A 14,507-nucleotide genomic window follows, 5' to 3' on the forward strand; every position below is an offset into this window, starting at 1 on the left:
AAAAAAAAAGAGTAAGAAGCCGAGATGCAATGGAATTGATACGTAGGTTAGGAACTTTGGATCCTGAATACAGATTGGACATGAAAGCATCATAGACATTGCAGTGCTGCAAATGCACCATTCGTTTATTCGCTTGAAACAAAACAAAAAAAAACCCCCCAGTCTGAGCGCTCGAGTTTGTTTGGAAGTAATCTCGCGTTGCTTAGCCGAGGTTGCACTTGCCGTGGACGCAAAGGAACTGGCACATGTTCCAGTGAGCGTCAATGCCGCAGTAGCAGCAGCAGCAGCGCTCCTTGAGCTCGAAATCCTTGAGGTTGACGTCGCAGAGACCGCCAGCACCGACGAGGGCCGTGCGCATGTTGAGCGGGGTGTCGGCATCAATCTCGTACGAAGCGAGGGAGCGCTCGTCGTTCAGTGGCCTGCCTTTGAAGTACAGGTGCTGCATCTCGGCAGGAATACCTGCAGTACCAAACAATTCAGCAAGAAGTAGTTGTAGCAAAAAAAGGGAAGTCGAAGGCATCAAGTGAGGATGAAATCAAAAACAAAGATCATTGTTGCTCTGATCATTCGTTTTCACTTCTTCAACGATTCACAAACGACGAAGAAATCATGGAAGAAATCAACGTTTTGCTCGCACAAACAAGAGCGAGAAAATAATTTCAGAAACAGCTCAAAAATGCTTCCCAAAAAAAAAAAAAAGAAAAAAAAAAAGAAAGTCTTTCAATGGTTTTTTTTTTTTTTTTTTTTTTTGTTTTATGAGGCATCCGTTGATCTTTTTGGGCTCGACACACTCGCTCGGCAATTGTCGCTCAAAACTCTGTCTGGCTCTCCAATCGCGGTCCACTCGCTCTGTGATTCTTGCTCTGTTCAATGTTGATTTGGCAAATCTGGTGCGCAAGACGAAGCGACCAAAAGTGACGGATTGCTCAACGTGACCCCCCAAAAACCGCGAAAAAAAAAAAAAAAAAAAAAAAAAAAAACTTCCCATAGAATGAAGATTGATTTTGGCTTTTTTTTTTTTTTTTTTTTTTTTTTGTTCGGCGTTTTGGTCGTGTTGGTCGTGTTGTCTCGCTGCTCACACTCGCACATGCACTCATCACACTGACACTCGCTTTGTTGGTCTTCAGATCGACCATCAGCGCGCAGCAACACGCAGCAGATCGACAGAATGCGCAACAAGTGTTGGGTGTGTGGCACAAAAATTCGTCCACTTTTTGAACAATCAATGCACAGGAGTGCAAAAAGTCGTGATCACCCATGCATGCATGCTGGATGATGGTGATGGCGGATGATTGATGCGCAACCGACCTTCCTCGCGGTGGATCAGAGCCTTGAAGGCGCCCACGGTGGTCGCTTCGGCATCGACCTCGTACCAGAGCTGAGTGCCGCCGGGCTGGTTGACGCCAATGTGCATGATTGTTGTTTGGAGAAGAAAAAAAAAAAAAGAGTGAGCTTTCCAGACATGGAAGCGTTACAAAGCGACTGAGAAAGATCATCGAGTCAATGAGATGCACAATAAAAATCTAATCTGACGGACCACTCTCAACAACAAGCAACGAATAACAAGCAATCAAACAAACAACAAAGCAACAACAACAACAAACCATACAACCAAACATGCAAACATACATCCCTCTACAAGGTCGTCGAGGAGCGCGAGGCGTCGGAAGAGGTAGAGGGCGTGACGCTGGACGAAGGTGCCACCAGCTGGTATTGCACAGAGAACAGTGACGTCCCCAAATGGTGCTTTCTGAGGGGAATGATGTGCGGATTGTTGAGGAGCGTGTACGCCACTTGCCAACGAAGGCGCGCCTTGGTGTACCCTGCAGAATCGGGATCTCTCGGCCGAGCAATCGTATGGTACGAATTCTCCTCGTCGCTATGTGCGAGCAATGGGCGCGAACGCGGCTCGTAGGGGTCGTTGGATGTGCTTGTGGCTAGGACTCGGTTGGACATCTTTTGGTGCAGACTCATTCGGTTGCGTTTGGCGGCGTTGTCGCCATTTCCGGAGCTGTTTCGCGTGCTAGCCGGTTGCATCAATGCTTGGTGCGAATCTACGCTTTGATGGGAGGCAAAGTTGGCGACGGCAAGCACCAGGTACGGGTTGCCGTAGTAGTGATCGAGCATGAGGAATCCAATGTACGCACGGTAGCCTTGGTCCCACCCCTCGTAGTCGTTCAGTGTGACGCACTTGTCCAGACGAGAGAAGAAGAGCGCGATGAAGAGCAGTGCCTTGAGCACGCGCGCCAAGTACGAGAAGAGACCGACCACAATGTTGACGAAAATGTAAAAGTAGTCAAAGTTGTGCCAAAGCCGGCGATTGTCAATGCTCATCGACATGTCCACGCTGAAAACGAATCGGGCGAGGACATACTGGAAAAACATAAATCCAAACGAGACCAGCAGCGGGAAGAAAAAGTAGTTGAGCGCCCACGGCCAAAACACCTCGCGAATCGCATCGACAAACAAGCTCATTGCGATCAACGAGCAGACGAGCAATAGAACGATGGACGTGAACGCGAAACTGAGCATCATGTAGGCAATCTGATAGCCAGAGTATCGCACAGTGTCGCTCATGTGGCGCCTCTGTGCGAGAATGCCTGGTCGAATGAACGAGTAGTTGCCTCGACGCATCATGCAAATGTGGCTGCGGTACGTGAGGATGGTCTGGAATGCACACCAGACCAGCAACAGGATCGTCAAGGCCATGGCAACGAGGGCGCACACTTTTGAAATGACTTGAATTTCGTCAAGCGTGTGCTGAGAAACAGCATTCCTGTACAACTCGACGAGCAAGTCCGACACCGACAAGGCGATAAACAGCAGGAGGATGAAGAGCTCGAACAGGATGACGCCCGTCACCACAAAGGTCGAGATGAGACGCGGAGAGTACAGAAATCCAGGAACGGTCTGGTAGAAGGGCAATGTGAAGGATTGGGGGCTGGTGGTGGTGGTAGAAGCCGTGGCGGGGGAAACACTCTCAAACCGCACAGGAAGGCTGCCTCTGGGTCGCAAGAGCGCCTTCATGCTGTCGTCATGCAGGAAGCGATCGATTTTGCCCGAACGCAGTCCTGGACCGTCAGAGGATGTTGGAGGTGCAAACCCAGCCCTGGGCGCGCCTGCACGAGCCACCAGCCGGGACTGGACATAGACTCGGTACTTTTCAAGCGTTTCGGCATGGTCGGATGCTGTCGAGCTCGAGTGTTTGGATGTGAGCAGGAAGAAAACTCCTTTGGTGAAATGCAGCACGACAATCGCCATGCAGATCAATGTAGGTATCACCGATACGGCGAACGGGAAGAAGTTTGCCTGAATGGCAGTGCTGTACACGAGCAGCGCGAACATGTACATGGAATACAGCCATCCGACGACCAGCATGAGCGGATGGTCGCGGTACGTGTGACAAACGAATAGCGGGTAGAATTGGAAGGCCACCTGAAGCAACAGCGCCATGTAGTAATACTGCACATAGTAGGTATTGACGCTGTCCGGGAGCGGATCGAAAAAGTACACCGAGAAAATCGAACTGCCCGCAGAGCCAAACAGAAATGCCGTCATCAAGCGTTCGCTGCGATTTTCCAGAAAGTTCATTGGTCTAATAGCAAGCAAGAGGTAGCGTTCGGTACAAGTTGGACGATGCAAGTGAGTTGAGTGATTGCAGCCATGCGAATTTGGATCCCAAACAATCAATCCCACGGCTCCCTCCAAACCATTTATTCACCCACAACCTTTTCATCCCATCCATACCACCACCACCCCCCCCCCCAACATTCGCCATCGACCATGCGCCTTCTGCTCCTGAGCCAAGGCTTCCTGAGCCGAAACAATCAAAACAAACCCACTCAACCCTTTCACCTCCGCGCCCGCCCCCTCCCCAATCGCCTCCACCTCAATTGCATGGGGAGAATCACGCATGGAGCTTGCGCGATCGTGATGGCAACGATAGTGGACGTGGCTTACATCGGAACGGACGGTCCCATGTGTTTGAGGTGGGCTTCGCTCGTTCGCGGTTTCAGCATGACGCCAAGCAGCACAATGACACCCGCAGCAATGAGCCGGATGTCGTTCAGCACGGCAGGAACATAGTCCGGAGCGCCCGAGTCGGTCGTCGAGTTGCTGCCAGAGTCGCCAAACTCACCCTGGCCGAACATGATGTCACCAGGATCGTGCGTGATGGCAAATTAGATGGAGAAATAGACTGACTTGACAACTCCCGTTTTGGAGGAGCTTGTATGAGCGCTCAGGATAGACTTACTAAGGACAACGTGTTTGAACGAGTTTATAAAAAAAATGCTTCCATTTGAAATGAGCCAAAGAAGAAGATAACAAAATACAACAAATATAAGAAAAAAAAATAAAAAAATGAAAAGATAAAAAGACATCAACATCAAAGTAATGGCGCTAAGAAAGGGTTGCTAAGCCAATAGTCAAGCTAAGAACGAAATAAGAGAGGGGCAAGAAGACGAAGAAAAGAATGGGGGAATCAATGGGGGAGTCGGAGAGGGGCGAAGGGAGTCAAAGACGACAACAAAGGGGGGGGGGAAATACCAAGAAATAACAAGTCAAAAGAGAAAAAAGAAAGGAAAAGACAATACGAAGCCATAAAGTCAAACCACAAGGACAGGCCAAAAGCCGCCGTCCGCGAGCCAGATGCTTGTAAAAAGTAAGGGGAGGAAGAGGAGGGCACTGCGCTGGTCACAGCACTGGCTGAAAACAACTACCACGCGCGGCTACCAGAGAACGACGAGCGTCCTGAGCCATTCACGCTGCCATACCGGGTTCTGATGAACGCACAAGCACAAAACACCGCGGCATGAGTCAACTGGCATATGCACAGCCGCGCGCACGCACGCACACAAAAGCGAAATACAAAATTACCTGTCAGTACTGCTAAAGGCGTCATCGCCAAACCCGTGAGCTTGTGGCGCGTGCTGGAGACTGGAGGCGGTGTAAGTATCCCAGCTGTTCCAAGCAGAGTTGCTGGCGGCCGTCGGGTCTGCACCAGCAGCACCGTCGTCTCCCATGAAGCCCATCGCGCGATCGTCGAGCATGGTGCCGCCAATGGGATCGAACGCTGCGCTCGTCCACAAGTCGGTCTTGAGGCCAGGCAGGAAGGACGAACCGTTTCCGAAATCAAACTCGCTATTCTCGGCGAAGCCGAATGGCGGCTGCTGTTGACCAGGCAACGGCAGCGACGAAGACAGTTGTGTCGAGTGTTGTTGTTGCTGCTGCTGTTGCTGTTGTTGCTGCTGTTGCGATGGCATCAGGGACGACGGGTGACCATGCGAAGCAGAATGCAAATGTTGGCCATGATGAAGCTGCTGCGAGTGAAGCGCGGAGGCATGCAGCTGCTGCTGTTGCTGCTGCTGGAAGAGAAGCTGTTGCTGCTGATGCTGCTGATGCTGCTGGAGCGGCGTCAAATGAGACAGACCGGACGCAGACGCGGCGGCCGTCGCGCCATAGGCGTTTGGCAGACCCTTCATACCAGGGGGAGGCAAAATGCTCGTGTACATGGATCCAGGAGTGGCGAGCGGATGCATCAAGGGGCCGTTGAGCGCGCTCGGGCCGGAGGCTGCAGTCGTCGACGACACGCCAGCCGAAGCACCAACGAGGAGACCCTGCATCGAAGCCAGGCCATGGTTGAGTGAGATGAGCTTGATCAGCCTCTCACGATCGGACGCCTGCGACCACAGCGCTGCTGGAGCAACGTTCGGATCAGCAAGGGCAGCATTGCGCGCAGAATGCAGCAACAAGGTCACGATGTTGTGCATGTCCTTCAGTTGGACGAGCGCGAGCTTGGAGACTGGATTGTTCACTGCCGGCAGGTCAGTTTCAGCCAGCATTGGCAGCGGGGCAAGGCGTTTCGGAGGGCTGACAGAGCGCGATGCAGAAGCAAATCCAGAGCCGCTGGCAAAGTGCTCGGCACCGCCCTCACTCGATGGGTTGGCGTCGTTCCAGGCGTGCTCGCCAAACATGGCTTGCTGCGGCTGCACAGAATGGTGCTGAAGCTGCTGTTGCTGCTGCTGTTGTTGTTGTTGCTGCTGCTGTTGTTGTTGCTGCTGCTGCTGTTGTTGTTGCTGTTGCTGCTGCTGCTGCTGAACACGCGCCTTTTGGCCTTTCGACATGACGTGACTGGAGGACGCGGGAGGAAGGGTGGCCGCGTCCTTCAACGTGCCATGCTGCTCGCACCAGGAAACAAACTGCGGCCAAATCGTGCGCTGGAATGCAACGGGATGGCCTACGATCGTGACGTGGCGACGAGCGCGCGAGAAAGCCATGTTGATGACCTTGAAATCAGAGACAATCGGTGGCTCGGCTGGCAGAAGCTTGTCGGTGGGCACGGACGGATCGAACGCGGCAAGGTCGAGCTCGGGGCTCCATGTGAGAGAGATGACGAGGGCCTCGCACTCGATGCCTTGCAGGGCCTGCACGGTGATGACGCGCACATCCGACATTTTGAGCGAGCGCAGACGCTTGCGAATGGCCTGAACTTGCATGGTGAAGGGCGCGACAACGTAGATTTCGTCGTGCGAGCGCACAAGCTGTGCAAGGCGCTGGATTGTTGCCACGACGGCCTCGACCTCGGGAGAGTTGTAAAAGCTGACTCGGTTGGGGGTCAACGCGCCTGCCGGAACGGAAACGGCATGGATGGCATGGGTGTCGCCACGCAGCAGCTCAATCTTGGTGTTGCGCGCAAACAGCTGGCTCTCGTACAGAATGTGCGACGGCAAGCTCACGAGCTCGTGATGGCAGCGGTAGTTGTTGCGCAGCTGCACGGGGTTTGGCACGTGGTTGCGCTCGTTGGTTCCAACCAGACGCTCGAGCAGCGAGCGGCCCAGGAAGCTCACGCAAGAGTCGTTAAACACGTCGGGACCCACCTGCATGAAATCGCCCGCAAGAATGACTCGGGTAATGAGCGGGTTGGTCAGGGCGAGCGGGATGGCAATCTCGGGTTCCGACACTTGGGCAGCCTCGTCGCACAGAATGTGGGTCAGAGTGAGCTTGTTGGCCATGCTTGGATTGCCAATGTTGGCTGCGGTCACGGAGGCCGAGAAGAAGTCGCGAATCATGACGGACGAGACGGCAGTGCACACAATGACGGACGCCTGCTTGACCTCGTCAAGCGTAGGGCAGCGGTAGGCGGTGCCGGCCGCGTTCAGCACGGAGAAGCGCGCGGCTGGCGAGCCGCTGTCCACATTACGGTCCTCGGGGTAGACGCGCAAGAGCACGGGGCGGGAGCGCTGCGCCGGGTTGGACGCCTCGCCAATGCCACGCATAAAGTCCTGCAGCTTTTCGACGTAGACGTCGGCTGCGTTGTGCGTGTGGGTGCAAACAAGGACGCGCGTCTGGAAGGTCGTGTTGGTTGCAAAGTTGGCCGATGCCGGGGCGGTGACAATGTTGCCCAGCTTGCAGAGCCGGCGGACTGCCTCAATCAGCGAAGACGTCTTGCCCGTGCCAAAAGGACCAGAGATCAGCACCGTGCCAATGTTGCTCGCCGCGTCCGTAATCAAGCCAACGGCACGCCGCTGGTCCGAGTCAAGGGTCTGCATGACGCCGTCGATCGACAGGTGGGCCGCGGCGGCTGCGGCGCTGTCACGCTTGGACTTGTGCTTGTTCAACTGGGGGAAGACAACTTCCATCGGGATGTCATCCACAGCGCGATGCTTGAGGCGGTATGTCAGTCGACTAAAAGTGAAGCGAACGTGGCAGTGCAGCAGGATGCGATCGGGCAGGCCGCTGGCACCAGACTCGCCAGCAGCTGCGGCGGCGGCGGCGCTAGTCGCGTCCGTGCCAGCTGTCGCCGAGCCGACACCACCAGGAGCAACGCCATCAGCCGAGAGAGCGGAGGAGGTGCGATCGGGCTCGACGCCTGTGGCCGCGGCGTGGTACTGCAGCAGCGAGTGCAAGGCAGCCGGCAGCTCGAACGTGACCTGCTGCGAGTCGAGATCGATAATGCGACCCGTAAAGGAGATTGGGGCGGCACTGGCAGTGCTCGTCTTGCCGCGAGCAACAGGCCTGTATGCCTGCTTGCGTTGCGCGGGCGGAAGGTGGCTCGCGGCCGCGTCGCAGAACAAGGGCATAATGTCGACGCGATCGTGCACCTGAAGCGACGGGCGCGCTTCGCCAATGCGGAGATCCGAGCCGAGCGTCAGAGTCCAGCGCTTGGCGTCAAACTCGTCGAGCTCAATGACCGTGTCGTGAGCGGAAAACTCGCGGTATTTGCGGCGACAGGCCAGCTCGTCCAAAAAGAGCGCGTTGTGCATCAGTTCGGCATAATTCTCGGCCGTGAGGTTCGGGGTGTTGTTGCTGAAGGAGGCGGCAATGTCGGCGGAAGCCGATTCAAACTTGTCCGTCAAAAAGTACTGGTGCCGCGGCTCGGCGTTGATGGACTTTTCCAGCGTGGTCGCTGCAGTGGATGCGACCGTCTCCAGGCGATCGAGCTCCTTGGGCCAGCCGTCGGGTGAGTTACTAGCAGGGAAGACAAAGCCGGCGGGCTGAATCCCGATCTGGTCCCAGTCAATCCCTTCGACGGGGCGACCGGACGCACCCTGTGCAAGCGAGTGGTGGTGGTGATGGTGGTGCTTGCCAGCGTGCTGAAGCTGCTGCGAGGGGGTGCTCGAAGCACCGAGAGTATTAAGAGAGGAAGACGTTAACAAAGAGGAAGAAGTGGCTGCTGCAGATGCAGATGATGATGCAGACGATGCTGTTGCTGCTGGAGCGGCGGCGGCGTACGAAGTGTACGGGAGGTGCGCAGCCTCGTTGCGCGTCTTACCCGAGCCCGACGTCGTGCGCGGCCGGATGACATTGCCCGAGCCCGATGAGGTGCGTGAGCGCGAGGCAGCACTGAGATCTGCAGAGTCAGCGTTTGTCGGGGTGGTGCTGCCGCTGGTCGATGTTGGCGAGGTGTGGTGCGAGGCGGCTGTGCTGCTCGTGTTGGACGTCGCCATATGGCCGACAGGAGGGTGACCCGCGTGATAGGCGGCTGTTGGTCCTGCTGCAGCAGCAGCACCAGAGGGGGGGAGTGGCGATGGCTGAGCTTGCTGCGGCAGCCCTGGACCACCGTGCGGGGCGACGCCGCCGGCCGGGAAGATTGGCACGCCGTTGGCTGTTATCACACTGGTGGATCCGGCCGTGGTGGCGTGCTGTAACAACGGGAAGAGGCCCGGGTGGCGCGGAAAGTCGCGCTTGTCGCTGTGAGCGAATGCGCATCGTTTGACATCGTGGACGCCGTTCGGGTATCTACCAAATGAAAGGGGGTGGGGTTAGCGTCCCGAGGGAGGTGGGGTGGGGTTTGTGGAATGCGTACGTCCAAAGTGAGTGAGTGGGTGAGTGAGTGAGGCTTGCTGGTCTTTCAGCCGAGGTAGGGAGGGAGTAGGGGGCGCGTGCCAACAGGAATCACGCTCTTCTCTGTGTCTCGCTCGCGTGTGCTCTCTCTCTCTCTCTCTCTCTCTCTCGCTCTCGATCGACCGCTCGTCACAAAGCGCAGATTTTGATGCACTGCTTCGAACAAGCGAATCCACATCCAAAACGGGACTCTCACTTCCAAGCCATCTCAATGAAAAAGCGAAACGACACACAAAAAGTGAAACAGGAATTAATCAAAAAAAAAAAAAAAAAAAACAGACCGCGTGGAAAGCAATAGAAAAAAAACCAAAAGCTTTTTTTTTTTTTTTTTCTGCATTGCGTTTGAATGGCGTTTTTTTAATTTTTATTCATTTTGCCACAGTTTCGCCTTTTTTTTTTTTTTTCTTTTGGGCTTGCAAACGTTCAATGTCGCCGCGCTTTCTCACTGACGCGCTTTTACTCGTCACATCGCCCTCCTGCTGTTCTGCGACTGCAGGGCACTCTCCACTCTCCACTCTGAGGATGCAACAGGAACACAAAGAACAAAGAAGAAGGGCGAAACGAATCGCAACTCGTGTCGTTTTTTTTTTTTTTTTTTTTTTTTTTTTTTTTTTTTTTTCCAATTGACCGTTCGCTTTGAACACCCATTTGCACTGACGTGGTGTGACAAATGCATCGAGACCGCACTCACCGGCGTTTGCTGGGCTCGCACTCCATGGTCTTGTAGACGTGCGGGTGGAACTGGATTTCGGCGAGGGTGTGCGCGTAAAAGCAGGCGTCGCCGTCGGGGCAGGGACGGTTGGCGCGGCGATGTTCGCACAGCGCGGGGAGGTAGAGCACGCCAGTCAGTGCCGCGTTCATGGGTGGCCGTCGACGGTGGCTTGCGTCGTGGTAGAACTTGCACGACGCCCAGTCAGCACACCCGGGGCACCGCTTGGTCTGGAAGGTCTGCAGGAAGAGCAGCGTTTCGCGTTCCGACGTGCTCGGCGTTCCAGTGGCCCCGCTGCCCGCTCCCGCACCCTGTTGCTGTTGGAGCTGCTGCTGAGGTGTCAGCTGTTGCTGTGGTTGTTGTTGTTGTTGTTGTTGTGAGCCGTGCTGTGGATGGTGCTGCTGCCCTGGATGGCTGTTGTGGTGATGCCCAAGGTGCTGGTTGGCAGCAGCATGGTGGCCATGATGGTGATGCCCACCGCTGCCAACCACGGCGCTACCCAGCTGGCCGTGATTGTGCGCCATTGGAACGACAACAGAATTAGAGCAAGAGAAATTGAGAAATAGAGAGAGAGAGAGGTTTCGAGTTTCTCAACGGGAGAGAGAGAGAGAGAAAAAGAGAGTGCGAGTGGAAAAAGCAATGGAAAAAGCGTTAAGAAAGCCGGAAAAAAAAAAAGAGAGAGAGAGAAAATTGAGACTGAAACCAAATCGAGCAGCCAAAAAAAAAAAAAAAAAAAAAAAGTACTCCAAGTGTGTGGAATTGGAAATGGCAGTGTGGCGTGTTGTGTTGACAATGAACGGGCATCTGGAACAAACGAACGAACTGGAGCGGCTGCTTTTGTTTGAAAGAGCTAAAGTGCGGTCTCAGTGGGCTCCAACCACACCTACAGAAACATGTACAACAGCTCGTGCAAATACAGTATTGTGCGTCCGAAGATGAAAACTGCAATATGAGGTTGGAAATAGAAACGGACGATTTGGTTAAGCTCAGACTTGGCTCAGTTCACAATTTCGCTGCCAAACCCCCCTGTGCTCACAAAGACATCTCACAACCACCACCAACTTAACCCCCTCCGCGCGTACAGATTAGATCAGCTACCACACAATAATGGCAAAGTTCCATCGGTTGGAGGAGGACGAGCAGTCGAGATCAACGTTCGGACTGCTGGGAACGGACGGCGATGATCCTTTGCTGCTTGGGTCTGCACCGCCGGCATCGTCGTCGTCGTCGTCGTCGTCCAGGAACAAACTGCCAGCCACACATGCATCAAGCCAGCCGGGCGCCGCCGGGTGGAGCAGCGGCGACATGGGTGCCGGCAGCGCAGCCGTCGAGCTGGACATCACGTCGACGCGAGCCGCCAGCTTTGCCTCGGGCGGGCCGGCCAAGCTGGGCAAGAAAGGAGGCAAAAAGAACAAGGCAGCACGACAAGCAGAGGGGCAGGCACTCGGCAGCGACGATGACGACGACGGCCCGGCTGGCGCTGGCAATTCAACGCGAGTCGACCTCGATGTCCTCCGACAACCGGCCGCGCTCGAGTTTATGATGGGCAAGGGCCTCGACGGTGTGGCCGACCCCAAGACCATGTTTGCCAACGAGCGGACATTCCTCAGCTGGCTGTCCTTGACAACGTCGCTGGGCGCAATTGGCACCCTCCTCATCACCTTTTTTGACAACGCAGGCATGGGACTGGGATGCGCAATGTGGGCAATCGCGCTCGTCTTTATGCTCTATGCCGTGCGGGTGTTCCGGCGGCGCGCGCATGCGCTCAAGACGTGCGACCCCTCCGTGTCGTTTGACGATCCCACGGGACCAGTGTTGCTGGCAGGCAGCATCATTCTGGCCGTGGTTGTGTTTATCCTGTATTTTGCCATTCAGAATCCGACCGCCATGTTGACATTGTAGCTGGCTTGGGCCACAAGCGAGGGCAAAAGCAAAAAAAAAAAAAAAAAAAAAAAAAAAAAAAAAAAAAAAAAAAAAAAAAAAAAAGGTTCACAGTTTCCGTTTCTGTCCTGATTGATTTTGCTCTAAACAACGCGACCATTGGATTGCAATTTGAGAGCAAGCCCGGTTGTCCATTCTACATGTCGACTGCTCTAATGGATGACTCTTCTTTTGGAGCGCTAGGTCGATTTTGCGTGAACAGTTTCGGATTTGTGTGTCACCACATGCTCGAGTGCTCAAACTTGAAGTGTTGGAAAAATAACCCTCAACGAACACGACGAGGACAGCATTGTAATGTAGGCACTCAAAGGAGGCAAACCGATTGCCGAGGCACTTAAAGCGAACAAAAATCACTCATGTAAACCAAATCCGACATAAAGAGATTCAAATGTCACATCTCGGCCAAACTCGCTGGCTCGAATTTGAACTTGCCAGCCCTCACGCATTTGTCGGACGATGGGATGACTCGCCCGGCAAATTGTCGCATGTGTGAGGTTTGAATCAACGAAAGTCGGGTGCACAGCACATTCGTATCGAACAGCACCTTGTTCATCTCGGACAGTCAAATCGAAAGCACAGTCGTCGGTGTTGTCGGGACGGCTCCTCCAGTCACGAAGCACTTGAATTGCTTTCACACGGATTGAATTTCCTTGAGGCACAGTAACTTTCGGAACGCGCCTGTCTTCGATGTGAAAGTATTCTCGTTTGGTATTCTGCATGCCTTGCCAGCAATGCGCCTTGTCCATAATGAGCTCGGCAATCTCGGTTGGTAGCGCTGGAAGAGATATGCGCTGATTCTCCAGCTCCAACCCGCTGGTCAGCACGCCGAGCACTTCTTGGATGTCTTCAGCACTCGCCAATCGTGGAAGTAAGGAAAACGCAAGAGGGTTGACTCGAGAGCCGTGACTGTGCAACGAACAAGCGAGGCATATGATCTTTCAGTATGGCCACTCCATCGGTAGGAGGAACATTGTCTGAGCACTAATGGCTGTGATTGGCAAGAGTAAACTTACAAAGCCTGCAATCTGCGTTTGCCTGTGCATGCCCGATAGATTGCTTCAGACCCAAGGACGCTTATGCAATTATAGGTAAGGCTGTCAAAACATTGGGTGAGCAGGATGACAACGGAGCAAGGTATGGCTGACCCAGGCTCAATGTTCGATACAAGCAACGCGCACAGCAACGCGCACAGCAACTTACTAGAGCTCAGTCAGCGTCTTATTCACTGTGAGTGCCTCAGCGATTGCCACCGCTCCAGCATCGCCAATCCGATTGCAACTCAAACTGTCCTTCCCCTCATTGGTGAGCAATCTGAATTCCCTCTGCTGAAATCACCCACTCATATGCATCAGTCAAAGAAAGATGCCTTACCTGAGCCTAGTCAGAGTCTTGTTCACTTTGAGTGCCTCAGCAACGGCCTGCGCTCCAACATCACCAATCTGATTGTCACCAAGACTGTCCGTCTCCTCCCTCAGTGAGCATTCTGAACGCCCTCCGCTAGATGACTCGCTCGTGGATGCTTCAGTAACATTGAGATGCCTTACTCGAGCTGGGTCAGCGTCTTGTTCACTTTGAGTGCTTCAGCAATCGCCCGCGCTCCAGCATCGCCAATCTGACTACTCCATAGACTGACCGTTCCCTCCAACAGTGAGCATTCTGAACGTCCTCTGCTGGATCACTCACTCATATATCAGTCAAAGTAAGATGCCTTACCTGAGCCTAGTCAGCGTCTTGTTCACTGTGAGTGCCTCAGCAACGGCCTGCGCTCCAACATCACCAATCGGATTGTCACCAAACCTGTCCATCTCCTCCCTCAGTGAGCATTCTGAACGCCCTCCGCTAGATGACTCGCTCGTGGATGATTCAGTAACATTGAGATGCCTTACTCGAGCTGGGTCAGCGTCTTGTTCACTTTGAGTGCTTCAGCAATCGCCCAGGCTCCGCCGTCGCCGATCCGATTACTGCCCAATCTGTCCGTCTCCTCCACCAGTGAGCATTCTGAACGTCCTCCGTTGGATGACCCACTCGTGGATGCTTCAGTAACATTGAGATGCCTTACTCGAGCTGGGTCAGCGTCTTGTTCACTTTGAGTGCTTCAGCAATCGCCCGCGCTCCAGCATCGCCGATCCGATTACCGCCCAATCTGTCCGTCTCCTCCACCAGTGAGCATTCTGAACGTCCTCCGTTGGATGACCCACTCGTGGATGCTTCAGTAACAGTGAGATGCCTTACTTGAGCTCAGCCAGCGGCTTGTCTTTGAGTGCTTCAGCAATCGCCTGCGCTCCAGCATCGCCAATCTGATTTGAATCCAGACTGTCCGCATCTCTCCGTCAGTTAGCACTCGTAATGCCATCTGCTGAAATCACTCATATATCAAAGTAAGATGCTTTACTAGAACCAAGTCAGCGTCGTGTTCACCTTGAGTGCTTCAGCAATCGCCCAGGCTCCGCCGTCGCCGATCCGATTACTGCCCAATCTGTCCGTCTCCTCCATCAGTGAGCATTCTGAACGT

The 14,507-nt window shown here is 54.2% G+C and overlaps 5 protein-coding genes across 5 annotated transcripts; 1 reads left to right on the forward strand and 4 right to left on the reverse strand.

The window, feature by feature from the left end:
* Positions 1 to 49: 49 nt before the first annotated feature.
* Positions 50 to 1,525, reverse strand: CAOG_08691 (hypothetical protein). Its single transcript, XM_011272000.1, has 2 exons — positions 1,309 to 1,525; positions 50 to 459 (listed from the first exon to the last, which is right to left on the reverse strand). Exons 1-2 carry the CDS (start codon positions 1,412 to 1,414, stop codon positions 203 to 205), a joined length of 363 nt encoding a protein of 120 aa, XP_011270302.1. The 5' UTR covers positions 1,415 to 1,525; the 3' UTR covers positions 50 to 202.
* On the reverse strand, positions 1,510 to 4,189 carry CAOG_08692 (hypothetical protein). Its single transcript, XM_011272001.1, has 2 exons — positions 3,961 to 4,189; positions 1,510 to 3,595 (listed from the first exon to the last, which is right to left on the reverse strand). The coding sequence occupies exons 1-2, from the start codon at positions 4,149 to 4,151 to the stop codon at positions 1,636 to 1,638; spliced, it is 2,151 nt and encodes a 716-aa protein (XP_011270303.1). The 5' UTR covers positions 4,152 to 4,189; the 3' UTR covers positions 1,510 to 1,635.
* Positions 4,190 to 4,274: 85 nt separating this feature from the next.
* Positions 4,275 to 10,739, reverse strand: CAOG_03304 (hypothetical protein). The gene is made up of 3 exons (XM_004364086.2): positions 10,037 to 10,739; positions 4,879 to 9,240; positions 4,275 to 4,781 (listed from the first exon to the last, which is right to left on the reverse strand). Exons 1-3 carry the CDS (start codon positions 10,576 to 10,578, stop codon positions 4,718 to 4,720), a joined length of 4,968 nt encoding a protein of 1,655 aa, XP_004364143.2. The 5' UTR covers positions 10,579 to 10,739; the 3' UTR covers positions 4,275 to 4,717.
* A 326-nt stretch (positions 10,740 to 11,065) lies between these two features.
* Positions 11,066 to 12,887, forward strand: CAOG_03305 (hypothetical protein). The gene has a single exon (XM_004364087.2). It carries the CDS (start codon positions 11,162 to 11,164, stop codon positions 11,954 to 11,956), a length of 795 nt encoding a protein of 264 aa, XP_004364144.1. The 5' UTR covers positions 11,066 to 11,161; the 3' UTR covers positions 11,957 to 12,887.
* Positions 12,192 to 14,488, reverse strand: CAOG_03306 (hypothetical protein; the record flags this gene model as incomplete). The annotated part of the gene is made up of 9 exons (XM_004364088.2): positions 12,192 to 12,901; positions 13,009 to 13,089; positions 13,196 to 13,279; positions 13,367 to 13,450; positions 13,540 to 13,623; positions 13,709 to 13,792; positions 14,055 to 14,138; positions 14,228 to 14,308; positions 14,388 to 14,488. 9 exons carry the CDS (start codon positions 14,486 to 14,488, stop codon positions 12,346 to 12,348), a joined length of 1,239 nt encoding a protein of 412 aa, XP_004364145.2. The 3' UTR covers positions 12,192 to 12,345.
* Between the last annotated feature and the right edge of the window lie 19 nt (positions 14,489 to 14,507).

This window comes from Capsaspora owczarzaki (genome assembly GCF_000151315.2).
Source record: "Capsaspora owczarzaki ATCC 30864 unplaced genomic scaffold supercont2.4, whole genome shotgun sequence".
NCBI classification, from domain to species: Eukaryota; class Filasterea; order Ministeriida; family Capsasporidae; genus Capsaspora; species Capsaspora owczarzaki.